Source organism: Osmerus mordax, chromosome 12 (genome assembly GCF_038355195.1).
Source record: "Osmerus mordax isolate fOsmMor3 chromosome 12, fOsmMor3.pri, whole genome shotgun sequence".
Lineage (NCBI taxonomy): Eukaryota > Metazoa > Chordata > Actinopteri > Osmeriformes > Osmeridae > Osmerus > Osmerus mordax.
The window spans coordinates 18,324,779-18,346,456 of record NC_090061.1 but is presented as its reverse complement, the minus strand read 5'-3'; the positions used below and the strand labels follow the sequence as shown (position 1 = coordinate 18,346,456).

General features: G+C 43.8%; 1 protein-coding gene across 2 annotated transcripts; it reads left to right on the top strand.

Annotated features, from left to right (window-relative positions):
* The first annotated feature begins 6,167 nt into the window (after window positions 1–6,167).
* On the top strand, window positions 6,168–20,764 carry ccdc142 (coiled-coil domain containing 142). Of its 2 annotated transcripts, XM_067247795.1 has the most exons (13): window positions 6,168–6,266; window positions 6,438–6,493; window positions 6,598–6,661; window positions 6,806–8,270; window positions 8,434–8,711; window positions 8,818–8,904; window positions 8,995–9,162; window positions 10,053–10,222; window positions 10,650–10,790; window positions 15,101–15,215; window positions 15,338–15,515; window positions 19,470–19,681; window positions 19,825–20,764. In XM_067247795.1, exons 1-13 carry the CDS (start codon window positions 6,176–6,178, stop codon window positions 20,079–20,081), a joined length of 3,282 nt encoding a protein of 1,093 aa, XP_067103896.1. In that variant the 5' UTR covers window positions 6,168–6,175; the 3' UTR covers window positions 20,082–20,764. The 2 variants fall into 2 exon arrangements, with proteins under 2 accessions (XP_067103896.1, XP_067103897.1); XM_067247796.1 differs by lacking the exon at window positions 19,825–20,764 and having other exon boundaries at window positions 19,477–19,627.
* The last annotated feature ends 914 nt before the right edge of the window (window positions 20,765–21,678 follow it).

The window sequence follows — 21,678 nt, the reverse complement described above, 5'->3', positions numbered from 1 at the left end:
TAACAAATGTTGAGATAAGGGAAATTTGTTAAGACCATCCCAAAACTGCAGTTTTGGAATCCCAAAAAGCTGTAGGTAGTGAGGCTGAAATAGCAGTTTTACAAACTTCAAACAAATTAGGTTAGAAAGAAACAAGCCAATTCCAGAGCAAACTAATGACCACCTGTAGACCTCACAGCACTGATTTGTCACAGGTTTGCATAGCCTACCTAGACAGGCATATTAAAATCCAGAACTGGAACCTATTAATGAGGTAAAACTGAAACCCAGCATGCTCCAAACCTCGTAGGGTAAGATTTAAATACCCCAGGGCTAATGTACTTATCAAATTTTGAAAATGTGTGTCACATAAGATAACTAAACCATGATACTTTGTATAGATATATTGCTACTAAAAAGTTACATTCACCTTCGATGTGGCATCTAAATAAATGTATACCAATAACTAACAGTGCAAGTACTGCATATAAAATCATCTCTTTTTATGCTAATTAGATATACCTTAAATCATCTGAATCCTCTAAAAGACTGCGTCTTATGGCCTCGTCAACAGCCTCATCTTCCTCAAAATCCACAGGAATAAAAAAAAATATTGTAAAACAGTGGGAATATTGACATTATTATTAGTAAAACAAACTACTGAAACAAAACTGTGTAGTGTAATTTTATAAAAATAAAGTCAATCAAAATAAAGTATACAAAATTTTTTTTTTACATAAGACCATTTCTACATTGTTAATGATGATCTACATCAGGGATACTCAACTCTCAAAAATCTGAAGTGTTCCTGCTTACCAGGGCCGAAATTTAGTAGCCCTCATCTACATCGCTGCACCGATCAGCCATAACATTATGACCACCTGCCTAAGATTGCATAGATCTTTTGCCGACAAAACAGCCCCATACGCAACAAACTGCAATACACTGTGTGTTCTGACACCTTTTTATCAGAACCAGCATGAACTATTTCGGCAATTTGAGCTTTAGTAGCTCATATGTTGGATCGGCTCACAGGCCAGCCTCCCCTCCTTACGTGCATCAATGGGCTTTGGCCTCCCATGACGTGGCACCAGTTCACCGATTTTCCTACCTTTGCCCACTTTTTAAATAGGTACTGACCACTGCAAAGTGGGAACACCCAAAAAGAGATGCAGTTTTCAAGATGCTCTGACACAATAGTCTAGCCATCACAATTTGGCCCATGTCAAATTCTCTCAAATCCTTACGCTCTAAGCCCATTTTTCCTGCATCTAACACATTTACATTTTGTCATTTAGCAGACGCTCTTATCCAGAGCGACTTAAGGTAAGAAACACATCAACTTTGAGGACACTTGCTACCCAATATATCCCACCCACTGACAGGTTCCATGATAAATGAATGATTGTGTTATTCACTTCACCTGTTGGTGGTCATAATGTTATGGCGGACTGTGCCTGTCGGACTGTGCCTGTCGGACTGTGCCTGCCGGACTGTGCCTGCCGGACTGTGCCTGCCGGACTGTGCCTGCCGGACTGTGCCTGCCGGACTGTGCCTGCCGGACTGTGCCTGCCGGACTGTGCCTGCCGGACTGTGCCTGCCGGACTGTGCCTGCCGGACTGTGCCTGCCGGACTGTGCCTGCCGGACTGTGCCTGCCGGACTGTGCCTGCCGGACTGTGCCTGCCGGACTGTGCCTGCCGGTGTCTTTCCTGGGTTTCCCTCAAGGATGTAGACAATACCTCTCCCTCACTCACTGTATAAAAAAACACATGTTTTTTTCTATACTGTCCAAAAATTGCTGAACTCACCAAGTGGCACAGAACTCTATATATATATACTGTTTCACAGGGGGCTATATGCATATGAATCCATATAGCCCCCTGTGAAACAGTGAGTTAAAAGCATTTACCAACCTCTCCTTCTCTGTGGTGCTGGGTATTCAAAGTCACTGTCATCAGAAAAATCTATACATTCAACCTGTGCAGAAAGAGGGTAGTTTATCATTAACTAAAACAAAGTGCTACATCAGATAAGGGCAAATATGCAATTTAGATAACGGAATATTGCAAATATTTTAATGTTTATAATAAGAGGGTCAGAAGCTTTGTTATATTTTCTGAAATTTTACATGGGAAGTTAAGCGCAGATTTTTTATTAAAAAGTTATCTTACAATATTGAACCGTTGTGTGATGCACAATGCAATTCTAGGACTTGTCGCATGTAAAATACTAAATGTAAAACTTCCAAGACACAAACATAACGCCTACCTCAGCAGACTTGTGCATTCCTGCTAAAATATACAAACATGTGTTTGAACATATAGATGCAACCTCTTTTCCTCCCCATTGGAAACTGTTTGTGACCCTTGGTTTCATTAGTTTCTTACATCCCTTGATGGTGCTAAGGTATTGAAATGGAAAAGATTGGTTTTACAACAATCCAAATGTTTCTCTAAAGATGGCTGTCACTTCTCCTCTCAATTGTATTTCAGACCAATCTGATGTAAAGTATATTTTCCCAATATAGCCAGCTTCAGCTAATTTGGTTCTGGTGTCTCCTCTGGGTATGGAGAATGTTGACTGATAAAATTGGCAAACATACAACGTCCTTTGTGTATGTTCTATAAGGTCCTCGTTTCACATTGCGTGATTGTGAGCCAAATCGATGTGAAAAAGATGGAAGCGGTACCTGTATTGGAGTTAAAGATGAGCTCTGTCATTTAAATGAACAAATATTTGTTCATATAATCTTAGCATCATGACTAAGACTGCTAATGGGCACAGTAAAATTAGTCATTACAACTAAGACAGTTTACAGAGTGTGGTTGGCCACACAGGTGAATAAATAACATTACTTCAAATACCATTATGCCACATGTGTTGTGTGTGATACACTGGCAACTGAGTCATTATAGACAGAAAATTCTACTAATGGGTGGCATCTAACATCTTTTGGTGCCTGAGTGCCGAAGGACAATAAAATAAACTTCAGTTGGGCGATAACACCAGTAGCTAAATTGAGGGAAATTAAATGCATATAATTGAAAAAATGTTGCAGAGATACATAATTCTGCTGATAAGACAACCAATTTAATAAAAACTATTGACCGACTCTTTTGTAACTCATGGTTAACGTTTAACATTGTCCTACCTAAAATTACTCACGATAGCATTTTTAATTGTTTGTGAATAATTACATTTACACACTGTGCAGCTTCATACTCTGCTCCAATTATTTAAGAACTTATGGATGATGTGGTCGCTGAACTCGATGAACTTGTTGATGACGATGTAGATGAACATGAAGTCCGTGCAGCCGGTAGATAAATAGAGTGCAATATTAAATAATTATACAGTACACTCCCCTAAGAGACTCGTTTTTACGTTTGACTCGCATTATGATCAAGACCCCCACTTTCAAAAAGTGACAGTTGAAAATTCTGATGCATTTATTTGTGCTAAATGTGCGAAAACTGAGCAGGAATAACGGACGTGCAACCTTTTACAAACGGCGCCCCATATATTTTCAGTTAGCAGATGGTACTGTTTGAATCGCGATTCCATCTTCTACTGCCGGTAACGTCTAGAATAATCTTCAAAGGGGGTTCTTTATTAATGAATGAATGCAATGAGTAGGCTAAATGCCTGAAAATATCACGATAAGGGAAAACTTAAAAGGACGTTTAAGTCATAGAGATTAGGTCAATTTTTACACCGGTCTGCCAAATTTATTTGTTTTGATTCAACGATGAGGCTGCCTCTTGTAGGGGAAATGAGAAGACATCATATTTAATTCTACACTTCACTCGTATTTTCAGTTGTAAATGAGCAGCACAAAAAAAAATGCTTTTAAACCTATGTAATCTTTATAAATAATAAGTAGGCCCTATGCACTTATATATAAAATATACAGAAATATCAGTTGTAAAAAACGGATCCCTGTGCAACCGCGACGCAAGCAAGCACACCCTACAATTTCCCCAGAAATTGTACCCTCTCTAGTTACATTTACATTTAGTCATTTAGCAGACGCTCTTATCCAGAGCGATTTACAGTAAGTACAGGGACATTCCCCCGAGGCAAGTAGGGTGAAGTGCCTTGCCCAAGGACACAACGTCAGTTGGCATGACCGGGAATCGAACTGGCAACCTTTGGATTACTAGCCCGATTCCCTAACCGCTCAGCCATCTGACTCCCTAGTTACAATTGTAATACTTTTTTACTAACCCATCCTCTAGTGTAATAGCCAACCAATAATGTAATAATTGATTTCATAATGGGCAAAGGGTTATTACATTATTGGTTCAGAAATGTTATTACATTATTGGTATGTTATTACATGATCGACCTTTATTACATTAAGAATGGAAACTGATTTTACAATAGCAGTTATTTGCCTACATTAACGGTAGACTAGTTACTAGGATGCTACACACGCGAGAGATCATTTCAAGTTTCCAGAATCAAGTTTAATCGCCAAGTGTACACAAACAAGGAATTTACTATAGTGGGCAGGTGCAGGCTGGCATCGTTAGACCCTTTTTACAAGCAAGGGGAGTTTCTATTGATTTCTATTGATTCTCAAAACGTTGGTTCCTCAGATTGTAAATGTGTTTTCGAGTCTCCGCCTTCAAAATCAATTTATTCGAGGAATCCCGTTTTCTCGCCACACCGGCATGGGATTAAATTTGACCAGGTACACGGACCCACTTCTAAAACGCACATTACAAATTGTGTAACCCAAGGGACCCAGCCGTGGCTCCTCCCCTTAACCATAACAACAAGAGACGCCTTTTCCAATTGGTTGCTTGTCTCTCATGATGTTGGTAGCGTGCTGCTAACCACAGTACATGTTCTAAAAATGGGCCATGTCTGTTTTTTTTGAGCGCTAAAGGATTAACGCCACCTATCCCTTAAAATAGGATTGGCTAAATAATACGTCGAAAAGGCTGACTGTTACTAATGCTAAATGGTGACGTCAAGAATACATAAATAGAACTCTTTGTAATCGATGTTATGGTAGCTAGATGTTTTTCTGTGGAGCTATGCAAGATAATAAGGCTAATTGGGAAACGTTCGAGCTAGCTGCTGTAGATCGATGTTTTTTCATGGAGAACAAGGAAGGACGATGTTGTGAAGTTAAGGTGATGGACCATCAAGAAGATACGATTGTTGCCCTTCCCTGGACCCTGGACAATCAAATCGGAGACTAACCTCACAGGTATTGGTGTTCACCATTGTTTGGTGAACACAACATCTGCCAAGTTGTAAAGTAGTACAGTACAGTAGTAGCTAGCTCTACCTCGTATGGTATGTTGCTAGTTTACCAACGCGTTCACTTTAGATGTTCAATTAGCCAGTCAGCTACACTGGTTGATTTATAATCGTGTTTTAAAATGTATTTTGTAAATTTGGCATTCGCGGTTTTGTTAGCTAACATTTCCGCTGTCATATGGTTCATATAATCTTAAAATATTGTAATGTTGACATCGAGTTTAAGGTAAACAGGTTTCAAGTGCAGGCTTGTTTAGCAGCCTATCCACTGAAGCAGCCTATGGGTACTTGTGCAAGAACAACAACATCCACAAGGATTGACCCATTACTCTCAGATTATTCAGTTTAAGATGACCTAGCTACAACTACTGACCTAGGTACAACGGATCTCGTATCATAAACAACAAGTCCTGGGTACCTCAAGTGACATTCATAAATATTGCCTGTGAATTTTCTCTCTAGCTATTAATCCCGCAGTGGTTACTCGCCGTGTCACGTCTAGCCAGGTAGCGATTAAGACTGCTAGTGATAGGTGTTGGATACAGCTGGGCAAGTATTGAGACACTTATGACAGTCACCTACGGTATGACATGCTAACACAGGTTTTGGCTTTAATATTCACTTTTGGTAAGAGTGTTGTTTCTTTTCCATGAGACTGGGTAGAATACAATTTGACTACTGAGTACTCACACAAAGAGATTATGGTGAGAACAGATGCTTTGTGTTTACAGCCATTGAAGTAGATGCAGATGCAGATTCATATAATATTTTTCCTGAGTATTATACTTTCTCTCTAGTAAAGTGAGGCCAGTTAGCCCCTGAGGGGGGCCAGGGGGAGAGCTGATCCCTTGTTCTGCAGGCCTGGCCCCTGGCAACAGAGCCTGTATTGATATGCCTCTCCTCCAAGGTGGTTGTGAGGCTATGGCTCAGACGTCCGTTTTTTCTCCAGACGACAACAAGAGTGGGGCTGCTATGGTAACAGAGGGGCCAGTCAATGAGAACCAGTCTGCAGGTACATCATCCATGGTTGCTCATACTCACAGTCACACACACAAACAGCAGTTGCAACATACATACTTACTGCCTACCTATGTGACTGTTTTTTTTACCCATATCGGTAATAACAAATGATGTCTAAAGTGTGTTATGCATCCCCATGAAGTGTGTTTCTGTATTCACCCAGACAGAGCAGAGGGCTGCCCTGTGAATGAAAACAATCAACTCTCAGAGGAGGAACAGGTCAGTAACAACCTCCCACTCATCAACTCATTTTTTTAACTTTTCATTCTGTTGTGTGAAAAATGCTTGATTATTTCTCATCAATCTCATCTTGTTCCTTTCAGCTTAGATCCAATGCCTCGTCAGATGGGCTGTGTGAAGATCCCCTTTCTAAGGACAGACTAGATGGTATGATATGGAGTTCTTCTCCATATGCTGTCTCTCTAGATGTTTAACACTTCCTAATGTATCCACATAAATATACATTTGATACATTTCCTATCAAATATCTGTCTTTGTGAATACCTCTGCTGGTTGACCCTACCACCTCAGCCTCCTGGTCCCAGAACTCCATCTCTAAGTCCCTCCAGAGGGCCGAGGCCCTGTTGAGGACCCGCTTCAACCCCAGCCTGCGCTGGCTGCTCGGTGGCAAAGCCGAAGACGACCCCTGGGACGGCGAGAGTCTGGACACTTTTGTGGCATACCAGAACCTGACCTCCCGCTCCTCACTCCGCTTGCAGCGCTTGGAACAGGGCATGCTGGGAGCATCCCAGCAGTGCCAGGTGGTGCGGGAACCATGTACAGGGTTTCCCCAGGGCTGGGTCAGGGGCCTAGGGACAGGGGAGGCAGGGAGTGTTCTCCACCACCCTCCTTCTGCCTCACTCAGCCAACACTACGGCCAGCTTCAGAACCTTTTAGAACAACGAGCTCTTCTCCTCTTCCTCCACGAGTACGCCCGCAGGAGCAGGGTAGCCTCAGAGTATGTGGCCCGTCTGGCCGGCTTTCTGGAGGGGGAGCTTGGGGAGCAAGGAGACGAGGACAGCCCCTTCCTCGATAGACCCAACTCCGCCTGGAGCCAGGGCCCAGGTCTGGCCAGCCTGTGCCAGGAGCTGAGGGTCCATGTCCGCCACTGGGAGGCGCTGTGCATCCGGGCCCGATCCGACCCCTACTTGCGACCCGTCCTGTTCCAGAGGACCGGCCTGCTGGAGGGGATGCGTCGGACCCTGGGCCTCCTGGGCCTGCAGGCGTTGGTTCTGATGCAGCGGTGTGTGGATATTGTCCTGGGGGCCCTCGCCTCATCCCAGCTGGTCAGGGTTCCCCGGGACACTCTGGAGGACATGCTGGCTGCTGCCGAGCTCTACAACCAGGTGTTGGAGGAGCAGAACGCCCATCGCGGTACAAGGGTGTGGAGGTGCCAGGTGCTGCAGGGTTGTGGTTGGCCTGGGCTGCAGGGCAGGCCTCCTGGCTCCAGGGGGAACCACCCTTCTCCCTTCCCTGTGGTGCAGCTGATGAGGATCCTGGCAGAACACAGAGGAAGGATGGCTGCAGAACAGTTGCATCGGTGGGCTTCCCAGCAGAATGGCCTCACCACCCAGATCCTCCACCCAGGGACCCCAACACCTACCTGGGAACAGCTGATGCACGATTTCCCTCTGCTACCCCCTCTATGTTACCACATCCCCCCAGAACCAGACCCTGAGCGACACCCTGTGGAGGAGAAGCCCCAGGCCCAGCCCTGGTCTCCTGGCATGCCCCTGGGAGCCTTCATCCGGCAGGACCGGAGATCGTTGGAGCTGCTGTTCCAAGCCCTGGTGTCCTCCACAGAGCTCCTGGCCCCACACGTGTCCAACAGACCTGCTCCTGACAGACACACACCAGACTGGAGACTACAGACACCGGACAGAATGGACCGGATACTGTACACACCGGACAGAATCGACCAGATCCTCCACAGAACGGACCGACCAGAAAAGACCCAGGGACCGGAGAGGTCAGCTGCCCCACAAGATGGTCACAGGTAGGGAAAATACAGTGAAGAACAGTAGTGTAGAGTAAATACAGTAGAATACAAATAAAAATTAAGTCAAAGGAAAATCAATGACCAAAAGAAGCAGTAAATAAACATAGAAATGACAGGAGGATACAGAAGCCATTAGAACATAGTCTATTTATTGTTCCAGACCTTCACTTCCTGTGAACGGAGAAACCACACCCCCTGAGCAACCGAGGCAGGAAGCGAGGCGTCCAAGATCTGTGCAGTGGTTGGATGAAGGCCAGTCAGGAGCATGTCTACAGCTGTTTGGCCAATACCGGAGTCTTCTGTGGAAGCAGTGTGGGCGGGCCCTGCTCATGATCTTCCAGCATCCGCCACCGGGGGACACTTTAGGCAGCGTCAACCAGTGGAACGACCAGATGCTGTTTCAGCTGGTACTGTGGCTCAACCAAGCCTGCAGAACAGGTGGGACACCTTGCGCAAGCCTATCTGGGATTCTGATGACGCTTAAGTGTAAACGTGTGAAAATAATAATGTTTGGTACTGGTTTGTGTGTGTATGTGTGTTTCAGATTTGGTTCCAGAGGAGTGCAAAGGAGTTCTAGATGACTTTACCATTCAGCTCCTGACCAGCACAGCTTTCCGACACTGGGACCATGGTCAGTCCAGTATCTCTGACTAGCAGCTCGTTAATGATTGACTGATCGATTCATTGATTGATTTGTTTCTTCCCTGATGTTTTCTGGCAGTGCTGTGTGTGTCCTTGGGCTCTGGGCTGAAGGACAAGTGTCTCCCGAGAGCGGACCGTGATGGCAGCATGGTGATAACATCTACAATGGAACACTTCCTCCAGCTGACTTTGCCCCTCCTCACCACCCTCCGGGCGCTGAGCCACACCTCCAACGCACACACACCTGGTAACTCCAACCTCCGCTCCTCCAGTCCATGATCTACACCCCCAACACACACACAGACATACACACTGATACACCTGGTAACGCTAACCTCCACTCGTCCAGTCCCCGACCTTCACCCACAAAACACACACACACACCTGGTAATTCCCACTTCCTCCTCCCTGTCACCCGTTTCCATTGTTACCTCACAAATGAATCCATGTATCTCTATGGCAGCCATTCCCAACCTTTTCCACTTCGCAACCCACTAGCATAGCTCAAATATTATTGCAGCCCCCCAACACATCCGTTCACTTAATTTGTGCTTATCACACGTTTAACAACACCACGGACGACAAACAGTTCTCTTTCACTGCAATTTTCTTTTGAGCTATCAAAGAAGTGTCCATCAGCGCCACAGTAAGCACACATTGTAAAGAGAGGTAACCTGCAGAACTACAGCCATTCCCATAGTTCCATATAGCATAACGTTAAATAGCAAACTGCTTGTGGGCTTATACACAATTCAAGTTAACGCAGAAATGTCAGTAACGCAGAAATGTCAGTTGGGCTACCGTCAACGTGCCAAGCGTAACTATTGGCGTTTCAGTCATGATGAATTAAAGGCAAAATGTCATTTAAAAATGTGTATGAATTTGACAGATATTTTGATATTTTGTTTTCATTGGTTTGGCGGCCCACCTGCATTACCTTCGCAGACCACTAGTGGGCCTCGGCCCACAGATTGGGAATCAATGCTCTGGCAGGGGTTCCCAATCCTGGTCCTCAGGGCCCCCTCCCTGTCCTGCATGTTTTAGTTGTTTCCCTGCTACAACACACCTGATTCAAATGAATGGTTGTTATAAGGCTTGGATAATTTGATGTTGACCCAATCTCTCCCTTCCACCCAGGGGCTCAAGGCAAGGCCTTTTCCCCCAGGACAGAGCTCCTCCGGGGCAGCACAATGCGAGCGCTGGCCTCTGTCCAGACATCCACCCTGTGGGTGATGGGGAAGGCCTACCAGTTCCTCTCATCCTGGAGCCTCAACAAGTTCCTGCTGGTCACCCAGGGAGACCTGAAGGTAGGCAGGCTCATGGCTAGCCAAAACAGTTCACTTGAACTTATACCTGTTTACATTCAAGACTCATATCCTCACATCCAAAGCTCTCCACAACCTGGCACATTCACAACGTTCCTCAAAACACATGTATTCCGCACTGCCTATAACATCTTGTGTTTTGTATCTTTCCCAATGTATTTGTTTGATCAATCCCCTGATTTTATACTTATATTTAACCTCCACAGTTTTTTCACTCAACTGTTTAGGCCCATTTTATGTAAGATGTCCTTGAGTGTTTTGAAAGGCGTCCCCCAAATAAAATTACTATTATTATTGAACCCCCAAATCTAACCTCTCATTCTAGCTTCTGTAGACCTGACAGGATTTGATAGGTGTCAGAATACAATGCTTTCTATATGTATTTAACACCCGTGTGGTGTGTGTGCAGGTGCTGAGAGCGTCCGTAGAGAGCCTCCTGCAGGAAATGGAAACCCTGGCTGGGGATGAAGATCATTCACATCATCCTCTTCCTCCTGTATTGATGAGGCAGCAGATAGGCCAACTGCGGCAGGCCATGTCCCACCTGCAGGTGAGGGACAGAGATGGGACATGGGATCAACACACATACCCATCCAAGTACACCGTGGCCACTTCCAAATGTAGATACGTGCGTTTAGAATAGTGGGCTGAGGGGTGGCATGCCTGGGGCCAAATGTATGAAGGTGCGTAGGCATGAAAACGGACGCAGAAACGTGTTTCTACACAGTTTCAGATTTATGAAAAAATAGGTGCTGTGTGAATCCTTCTTAGCACTTTAGAACCCATGCATACGCCATGTTTTGAGATGTGACACTGTGACACAGAGTGATTAATGTTAGTAAATTGTATATGTTATCCAAAGATTATGCCAATTATCTCACTTTAGCCTATTTAGCCAGAAAGAAAACCATCAATTTTACTCCATCAACTTTCAAATAACTGCCAGCCTAAACAAGATGCTACTCCTGTTTCGGTAATTAAGATCTCCATTTCACATTCAGTAAAGTTTCTTTCTCACCGTTTTTGTTGTTGCCGTAGCCATGAAGAATCAGTCATTTTTCACAATGGGTTAATTGATTGAATTTATGAAGACAAACGTGTGATATCGGTCGCGTATATAGTGTTCATAAATCTGAGAAAAACATTGCGTACAGACAGGGTTCGTACACGGTGCTTAAAGTGCTTGAAGTACTTGAATTTCACTTTTTGATTTTCTGGAAAACTTTTGAAAACAGTCATATTAATGATGAGGTACAGTACTTGAAAAGTGTTATTTAAAGACAATATATATGAATTTACAAAGTAATTTTGAACTGTTCATAAAATCTTTGGTTTGCGTTATAACATATGATCATGCTCTCAATTCATTTAAGTGTTTTTCAAGCAGGATAAGAGCCAAAGTAGAAATCAATTTGGTTCTGAACAAGTGCTGTCTGAAGCTGCATTCTTCGCACACACACCCGACTCACACACACCGAGAGAAAAGCTGCTTCTTCTCAGACAGTGCATGCCAGTACTGTATTGATTAGGCCTACTTGAGGACAAAACAGTCAAAATGACAATTTTTGGCAAGTATCCTCTTAAGCACAGTCTTAAATTAGTTTCAAAGTCTTAAATGAAGGTGAAGAGCTGGTAGAAACCGGATTTGTCTCAGATCCGCGACATGCGCGTCAGGTATTAAAGAGACAGCCGTCTAATAAACCCAGTGCTGTCCGTCTCATTAATGTTAATCAAAGAACAAAAGAAAAAGAGAAAATCACTCGCTGCTCTTAATTGAATAACATTTGTAGCTTTAATAAAGATTAATTTAAAGATCCTGTAAAGTGGACCTGAAAACGAGTTTTAAGTTCGCCACACCACAGAATAATGTGTTATTAACTACCCATCCAAATTCGAATGAAAAAATAACACCGACAAGTATGTGAAATTAGGCTTTGAAATCGTGAAAAAATCAGCAGTCTTCTCTGCTTGAGACTGGGGGGGCGTGTAGCCTGAAGAAGCTGAAGCTCCGCCCCTCGCTGCCTAGTGCCTACCTCCAACCCAGATAATAGACTCTATGTCAAGCCGAACAAAACCATATAGAATTAGAATTTATTTTTTCAATGAGTGAAACATACAGATGCATATAAATGAAATGTTCCCCTGAGCTGTAACAGTAAAAATGGACACCAGAGACAGCAGACAGTGAGCTCTCCAACTAGGCTACTTCTAACACATTAGCTACCATTTCACCAAAATACCATCATTCTACACCGAGTATCCTAATATCAATTTAGCGGTTTGCACTAACTCATAGCAGAGATACCTCTGGAAAAGTTATCTAGTATAATTATAACAAGCACACAGAACTGAGTGATGAACTGCTGGCAGCGGTGGATGGTCCAGGTGCGACCGGAGGAGGAACGGCCGGGAGGGCGATGCTCGGTACGGCTCCGCAATGCAAGAGAAGCCGTGTGTCCGCGAACCCCGTCTGTCTCTGGTCCATGTTAAACTATCCGCTGTGAAATGGTCACTGCATTTAGTCATTTAGCAGACTCTATTATCCACTGCAGAGGCGGCTGTTGGAGTTTATCCGAAGCTTTCCATCAGCGTGGCTCTTCACAAAATCTATCCACCTATTTTTCCTTTCATTATCAATAGGGAACTTAAATGGCAGCGCAGCGCAGCTGGAGTTCTTGCATCCAGGGAAGATGCAGTTGCGGTTGGTGGGAGACAAGCTAGCTGATGTAGGCTACAATAACAGTACAGCAGGAGGAGCCATTCAGTGATCTGACGTAGATAGGGCGAAATGACGTAGATAGGGCAAACGGAGGGCAAACTGGAGGAGAAACTGTTCTTTGGTCTAACTCCACATTTCAGTGCAACAAAGTTTTAGCGCTTTGCACATGCTTTCAGGAACTCATTTCACACGTACAGTTAGGTCCATAAGTATTTGGACATTGACACAATTTTCATCATTTTGGCTCTGTATACCACCACAATGGATTTGAAATGAAACAATCAAGATGTGCTTTAAGTGCAGACTTTCAGCTTTAATTTCAGGGTATTTACATCCAAATCAGGTGAACGGTGTAGGAATTACAATACATTTTATATGTGCCCCCCCCCTTTTTAAGGGACCAAAAGTAATTGGACAATTGGCTGCTCAGCTGTTCCATGGCCAGGTGTATGTTATTCCCTCATAAAGGGAGTTCGTTATTTCATTGACAAGGAGCAGATGAAAGGTCTAGAGTTCATTTCAAGTATGGTATTTGTGTTTGGAATCTGTTGCTGTCAACTCTCAATATGAAGTCCAAAGAGCTGTCACCATCAGTGAAGCAAGCCATCGTTAGGCTGAAAAATCAAAACAAACCTATCAGAGAGATAGCAAAAACATTAGGTGTGGCCAAATCAACTGTTTGGTACATTCTTAAAAAGAAAGAACGCACTGGTGAGCTCAGCAACACCAAAAGACCCGGAAGACCACGGAAAACAACTGTGGTGGATGACAGAAGAATTATTTCCCTGGTGAAGAAAAACCCCTTCACAACAGTTGGCCAGATCAAGAACACTCTCCAGGAGGTAGGCGTATCTGTGTCAAAGTCAACAATTAAGAGAAGACTTCACCAGAGTAAATACAGAGGGTTCACCACAAGATGTAAACCATTGGTGAGTCTCAAAAACAGGAAGACCAGATTAGAGTTTGCCAAAAAACATCTAAAAGAGCCTGTACAGTTCTGGAACAACATCCTATGGACAGATGAGACCAAGATCAACTTGTACCAGAATGATGGGAAGAGAAGAGTATGGAGAAGGGAAGGAACTGATCCAAAGCATACCACCTCATCAGTGAAGCATGGTGGAGGTAGTGTTATGGCGTGGGCATGTACGGCTGCCAATGGAACTGGTTCCCTTGTATTTATCGATGATGTGACTGCTGATAAAAGCAGTAGGATGAATTCTGAAGTGTTTCGGGCAATATTATCTGCTCAGATTCAGCCAAATGCTTCAGAACTCATAGGACGGCGCTTCACAGTGCAGATGGACAATGACCCGAAGCATACTGCGAAAGCAAACAAAGAGTTTTTTAAGGCAAAGAAGTGCCATTGCAGAATGTTCTGCAATGGCCAAGTCAATCACCTGACCTAAATCCAATTGAGCATGCATTTAGCTTGCTGAAGACAAAACTGCAGGGAAAATGCCCCAAGAACAAGCAGGAACTGAAGACAGTTGCAGTAGAGGCCTGGCAGAGCATCACCAGGGACGAAACCCAGCGTCTGGTGATGTCTATGGGTTCCAGACTTCAGGCTGTCATTGAATGCAAAGGATTTGCAACCAAGTATTAAAAGTGACAATTAGATTTATGATTATGTTAGTTTGTCCAATTATTTTTGGTCCCTTAAAAAGGGGGGTGGGGCCACATATAACATGTGTTGTAATTTCTACACCGTTCACCTGATTTGGATGTAAATAACCTGAAATTAAAGCTGAAAGTCTGCACTTAAAGCACATCTTGATTGTTTCATTTCAAATCCATTGTGGTGGTATACAGAGCCAAAATGATGAAAATTGTGTCAATGTCCAAATACTTATGGACCTAACTGTATATAATGTACTTAGAAGCAAAACATGGAATTTACTTTACAGGATCTTTAAAGTATATGTTTGATAAATGAAATCTCTGCTTGCAGTCCTTGAAAACCCCAAAATAGTGCTTGAAAAGTCCTTGAAAGTCCTGGAATTTCATTATACAGTATCTGTACGAACCCTGGTACAGAGTTTCCCCGTTTTCTCCATATGCATACTTTTACGGATGAATTTACACCGAGTTTGATGCATTGGCCCCTGGGCTGGAACTTCTGTAATCATGGGTGTCTCCAGGTCTTCTCTGAAATGGTTATGAGGATCTTCTCCATGGACTGCAAGAAGATGTCTGGAGAAATCTTTGAGCAGACCATGCCAGCCGCCAAGCACTGGAGGCTAACCTACAGGATGGGTAAGGGTCACACTCACCACAACCTGAAACATCCACTGTGTGGTTTTTGATCTCAACGAGTTGTGATGTATACTGGTTGCTCTCCTTTTGTTAAAATTATTTCTCTCTCCCCCGTCCTGCAGATTTTCCCAGAAGCCCTAGTGAGTATGCGTCGTTGGCAGCTCAGAGTGTGATTGGCCAGGTGCTGGAGGGGGTGCAGCCCCTGCCGGAGGAGGCCAGAGTCCCTGCCCTCACGGAGGCCATGACCGCCTTCATGGAGGCCTGGATGGAGCACATCCTCAAACAGAAGATCAAATTCAGGTACACACACACACTGTATACCTTGTATGACTTAATAAAACAGCACAACCAGGGACAGGTTCAGCCCAGGTAAGGGCATTTATTAAGCAATAAACACAAAACCAAAGTTCAAAAACACCAAAATACTTCCTCGGTGGAGGGAAAGGTCCATGGCCAGGTCCCGTCCCGCTGTTGGCTCTCTATACCTGACAAAAGGCGAATTACTTGTACAATGCAGCTCTCCCCATGGTTGCTTGCTCCCTTGCTCCCCTGCACTGGCCAGCTTTAATGCAGCGGCTCTTGCGGATTGGCTGACGAGGTGCAGCTGTGGTCCTCGTTAGCCGGCCGGGGGGCGGGAACAACACACACATACAAACACACACACACAGATGCACATTCACACGATTCTAGAGGAGAAAATCTAGTTTAGGGACACGCACATTTATATATACAGTTAGGTCCATAAGTATTTGGACATTGACACAATTTATCATTTTGGCTCTGTATACCACCACAATGGATTTGAAATGAAACAATCAAGATGTGCTTTAAGTGCAGACTTTCAGCTTTAATTTCAGGGTATTTACATCCAAATCAGGTGAACGGTGTAGGAATTACAACACATTTTATATGTGCCCCCCCCCCCTTTTTAAGGGACCAAAAATAATTGGACAAACTAACATAATCATAAATCTAATTGTCACTTTTAATACTTGGTTGCAAATCCTTTGCAGTCAATGACAGCCTGAAGTCTGGAACCCATAGACATCACCAGACACTGGGTTTCGTCCCTGGTGATGCTCTGCCAGGCCTCTACTGCAACTGTCTTCAGTTCCTGCTTGTTCTTGGGGCATTTTCCCTTCAGTTTTGTCTTTAGCAAGTGAAATGCATGCTCAATTGGATTTAGGTCAGGTGATTGACTTGGCCATTGCAGAACATTCCACTTCTTTGCCTTAAAAAACTCTTTGGTTGCTTTCGCAGTATGCTTCGGGTCATTGTCCATCTGCACTGTGAAGCGCCGTCCTATGAGTTCTGAAGCATTTGGCTGAATCTGAGCAGATAATATTGCCCGAAACACTTTAGAATTCATCCTACTGCTTTTATCAGCAGTCACATCATCGATAAATACAAGGGAACCAGTTCCATTGGCAGCCGTACATGCCCACGCCATAACACTACCTCCACCATGCTTCACTGATGAGGTGGTATGCTTTGGATCAGTTCCTTCCCTTCTCCATACTCTTCTCTTCCCATCATTCTGGTACAAGTTGATCTTGGTCTCATCTGTCCATAGGATGTTGTTCCAGAACTGTACAGGCTCTTTTAGATGTTTTTTGGCAAACTCTAATCTGGCCCTACTGTTTTTGAGACTCACCAATGGTTTACATCTTGTGGTGAACCCTCTGTATTTACTCTGGTGAAGTCTTCTCTTAATTGTTGACTTTGACACAGATACGCCTACCTCCTGGAGAGTGTTCTTGATCTGGCCAACTGTTGTGAAGGGGTTTTTCTTCACCAGGGAAAGAATTCTTCTGTCATCCACCACAGTTGTTTTCCGTGGTCTTCCGGGTCTTTTGGTGTTGCTGAGCTCACCAGTGCGTTCTTTCTTTTTAAGAACGTACCAAACAGTTGATTTGGCCACACCTAATGTTTTTGCTATCTCTCTGATAGGTTTGTTTTGATTTTTCAGCCTAACGATGGCTTGCTTCACTGATGGTGACAGCTCTTTGGACTTCATATTGAGAGTTGACAGCAACAGATTCCAAACACAAATATCATACTTGAAATGAACTCTAGACCTTTTATCTGCTCCTTGTCAATTAAATAACGAACTCCCATGAGGGAATAACATACACCTGGCCATGGAACAGCTGAGCAGCCAATTGTCCAATTACTTTTGGTCCCTTAAAAAGGGGGGGGCCACATATCAAATGTGTTGTAATTCCTACACCGTTCACCTGATTTGGATGTAATATTATCTGCTCAGATTCAGCCAAATGCTTCAGAACTCATAGGACGGCGCTTCACAGTGCAGATGGACAATGACCCGAAGCATACTGCGAAAGCAACCAAAGAGTTTTTTAAGGCAAAGAAGTGGAATGTTCTGCAATGGCCTAGTCAATCACCTGACCTAAATCCAATTGAGCATGCATTTCACTTGCTAAAGACAAAACTGAAGGGAAAATGCCCCAAGAACAAGCAGGAACTGAAGACAGTTGCAGTAGAGGCCTGGCAGAGCATCACCAGGGACGAAACCCAGCGTCTGGTGATGTCTATGGGTTCCAGACTTCAGGCTGTCATTGACTGCAAAGGATTTGCAACCAAGTATTAAAAGTGACAATTAGATTTATGATTATGTTAGTTTGTCCAATTATTTTTGGTCCCTTAAAAAGGGGGGGGCACATATAAAATGTGTTGTAATTCCTACACCGTTCACCTGATTTGGATGTAAATACCCTGAAATTAAAGCTGAAAGTCTGCACTTAAAGCACATCTTGATTGTTTCATTTCAAATCCATTGTGGTGGTATCCAGAGCCAAAATGATGAAAATTGTGTCAATGTCCAAATATTTATGGACCTAACTGTATATATATACTAGTGATGGGGGAAACAAAGCTTTCCGAAGCAACAAGCTATTTGACACAATTGTGTCGAAAAAGTATCGCTTTTTCGAAGCGTTCGATACATCTTCTCCATAGGGACATCTGCTGGTCGAATTATGGTATGGCGACTGTATCGAGCGATAGAAGGAATCAAGTGACGTCAAGTCCTCGAGAAGTCAGTCTCACAATCGTCATTGACAACTTGATAAATAAAGGTTATGTGACAAATTTGTCGATGTGTAAGTGTAAAAAATATGTTATCATATATCTTTTGTATTCTAAACAACGTAACGTCTTTGCTACTTTAAGTTCATAACTGTTGAGTTATACTGTTGTTGCAGCTAACGTTGTATTCGGAGGAAAAGAGTGGACGATAGGTTGATCACCTTTTAGCCGTTCTTGGCATATTTATTGTATGAGCTGCAGACACATCAGTCTCACGGTCAGACAGCTTCTGATTGAACAAATCAACTGGAACAAAAATGACGCCGACGTGCCCTCCACAACACACACGCTACAGAGGTAGCGCCTCCCCGCGGCACAAACATACATCCAACCACAGAACAGCACAGCACTACATCACATACAATTGAGGACATAATGAACGCATTTCAACAATAACATTTATTTTTTGGTTCTTATAGCATTAATTACATGAACAGCTAAGAGAAGTATGGCCTCGTGGTAAGAGCGCTGCTCGGACCCTCAGTCGAGATCGCATCCTCGTACCCCGTTTTAGTGGAAGTATATGCTAAATGAATACATTATTATATGATAATATAGTCTAGCGGTTAAGGTTTTTGAACATGCTTTTGCAACCAGGAAAGGGATGACCACATTTGAAGGCTGGTAAAACTAGAGAATGTATGTGCTTGTGTACACCTACTCTCTCACATCTGTATTTATCTCTGTCTATCTAGCTCTGGCAATCTATCTTTATCTCTGGCTCTGTCAATGAATGTATTCTATAGCGTCCGTAAATAGGCCTATGTCTCCTCTCTATAACCTACGAATATTAGTGATTTCTGATGTCTTTTTAAGCGTTTGAATAAAACGCCGTTTGTCTCAGCTGCTCGTGTATCGAAGCTTCGACACTTTGACAGGTGATCACGTGGTTTTTGCCCATTTGAAGCCACGCTCGACACGTTTGTGTCAGTACCAATTGTTTTGAAAGGTCGATACAGCTTCGTGAGCAAGGTATCGAGCATAACATCACTAATATATACCCATACATGCACAGATGCACATTCACACAATTCTAGAGGACAAGATCAAGTTTAGGCACACACACACCCATACACTTTCAAACAGAGGGTTCAAGTAAACACAAACCCCACCAACACCCTCACCTCCCTCCCCCCCCGTGTTCAGTATCCAGGGTGCTCTGCAGCTGAAGCAGGACTTCGACCTGATCCGGGACCTGATCCGGTCTGAGGAGTACAGCCTGTCAGAGGAGCTGCACCAGCGCCTGCTCTCCCTCAGGGTGTTCCAGCAGGTGGACTCTGCCATCGTCTGTCTGCTCCAGCAGCCCCTGGCCAAGACCTACATGCCCTCCCGAGGCTGGGAGCCTTTCAGACGATGCTGTGAGTCTGCACACACACACTCTTACACGTGTACTACAAAACTGTGATAGTGTTCAGGTCTGTTTGCTTGAGGTAGTACAGAACACATCCACACAAACAGGCGCGTGCTGTACACTTACACACACTCCTCATCTGTCGGCCAGGTCCTAACAGTGCCAGTGTAGTGGACCAGGCAGCAGGCAGCATGAACAACCTGGAGAGCATGGAGATCGGGGCGGTCTGCCAGCAGGCCCTGAACCAGGGGAACAACTCTCTGACCCCTGACCTCCCCACCACCTCTCCACCAGAGTCTTACCTCGCCTTAGGCCACGCCCAGCAGGAGTGGCTGGACCTGCGCATACACAGCGGCTCTCGGTGGAGACTTCCAGGCTTGCACTGTCTCAGCAAGACTGAACCCTGACACACACACACACACTACCCTAGCTACACACACACACTACCTTAGCTTTTTTAGAAACATTGAATGATGGCTGGAGAACCGCTGCTTCCTAAACTGCATTGTTTTAACCTGTCATGTCATGGTGTGTTGGGTCAGTAATGTTTTGGAAATTAATTCTCAGGTTGAACTGTGATAGGGAGTCTATAACCCTTTTTTATCAAATCAAACACCAAATACTGTATGTTTGGGAAGTTTTGTTAGCTGTTTGGCTCGAATGTAAGAGAAAAGACGTCTGAGTATGGCTTTTGCAGCTTTAGCCGATAGGTAAAGAGCCAAACTGTTTATTTTCTTTAAGCATTTATTCACTGTATAACGTTACTATTGTTATCAGCACTTTTTTATTTTACTATTATTATATGATTTTACAGTATTAAGTGGATGTAGCAGCTCTACTATAGTGTGTTTGATCCTGGACTTGGAATATGTGAACTGGTTCACTAGATCAGGCAAGACAGCAAACTTGGTGAACTTGAATGCACCTTGATCTTTAAACAATTATATATTATCTACATCAGCCAAATACAGAACAGTCACCAAGAACGTGTCACAATAGATGAAAATGGCATCTCTTGTTTGGACTGAGTTGGTGCTTGCTTTGTGCAGTGTCTGCACTTCGAATATATTAAAAAATCAATTGAATCAAATATTTGCCATGTTGTATGTTTGTCTTAAATCACAAATGTATTTGTCTGTGCGTTGTCCGTTTGTGCCAGAATAAAAGGAAGAACAAGAGGATGATTCAGACAACTATAACGTTGACTCTCTAGTTCATACACTTATTTAATTCTCCACTGGATGGCGCGATAGGACAGATAAACAAATATGGCTCCAACATTTTACCTGCACTCGAAAACCAATATAGACAGTTACTGGCTGAAAATGTTGTTGAACAACATTTGTTTGTTTTGGAAGTTTAATCTAATGGACAGGCAGAGATAAGTAGACTGACAGGCAGAATAAATGATAGATTACAAACATCTCATTTCCTCTATGAGATCTGGAGATGAGCTCAATATTTGTAAAAAAATAAATAAATGTGCATGTACTATAATGAGGTTAACTAAAATGAAAAATGGAATATAAAATGCCATGGACTGGTGTCGATCTCCTGTCTGCTGTTGCCTTGTATGTGTGTCTCTGTCCTGGCCTGCATTAAGCAGACCTGAACACCATTACAGTTTTATAGTGACTATTTCCATAATCTCTCAGTTGGCTTGGCGACCATATCCAAAGCCATAAATACCACCCTTCAATTATCTTCATGGGGGGTTCAGGCGTTAAATAAGAGGGTCAAACACCTAGAGTGTGTGTGGTATGTGTGTCTAGGCTGAAACCTGCTTAGTAAAACAGTCAATGCGTCCAGGTCAAGCCCTCGGTGGAATTCTTTGTTTGTGTGTGTTTCAGGTCGAGCCCTCAGTAGAACAGAGTGTGTGACCTCCCGCAATGACTGTAGTCTCACCCATGGCCTCCCATCAGTCCCTCTCCCCTCCCTCACGCAACCAATCACTGTCCTTCCCTGCCTCCCCCACTCCAACAATTAATTAATTCAGATTGACCA

Excerpts from the sequence above, each read along its gene's own strand:
- ccdc142 (XM_067247795.1), top strand. The coding sequence starts at position 6,176 with ATGGCTCAGACGTCCGTTTTTTCTCCAGACGACAACAAGAGTGGGGCT. Across the intron at positions 6,494-6,597 it reads AACTCTCAGAGGAGGAACAG|CTTAGATCCAATGCCTCGTC; the intron begins GTCAGTAACAAC and ends TGTTCCTTTCAG. Across the intron at positions 15,216-15,337 it reads GAGGCTAACCTACAGGATGG|ATTTTCCCAGAAGCCCTAGT; the intron begins GTAAGGGTCACA and ends CCCGTCCTGCAG.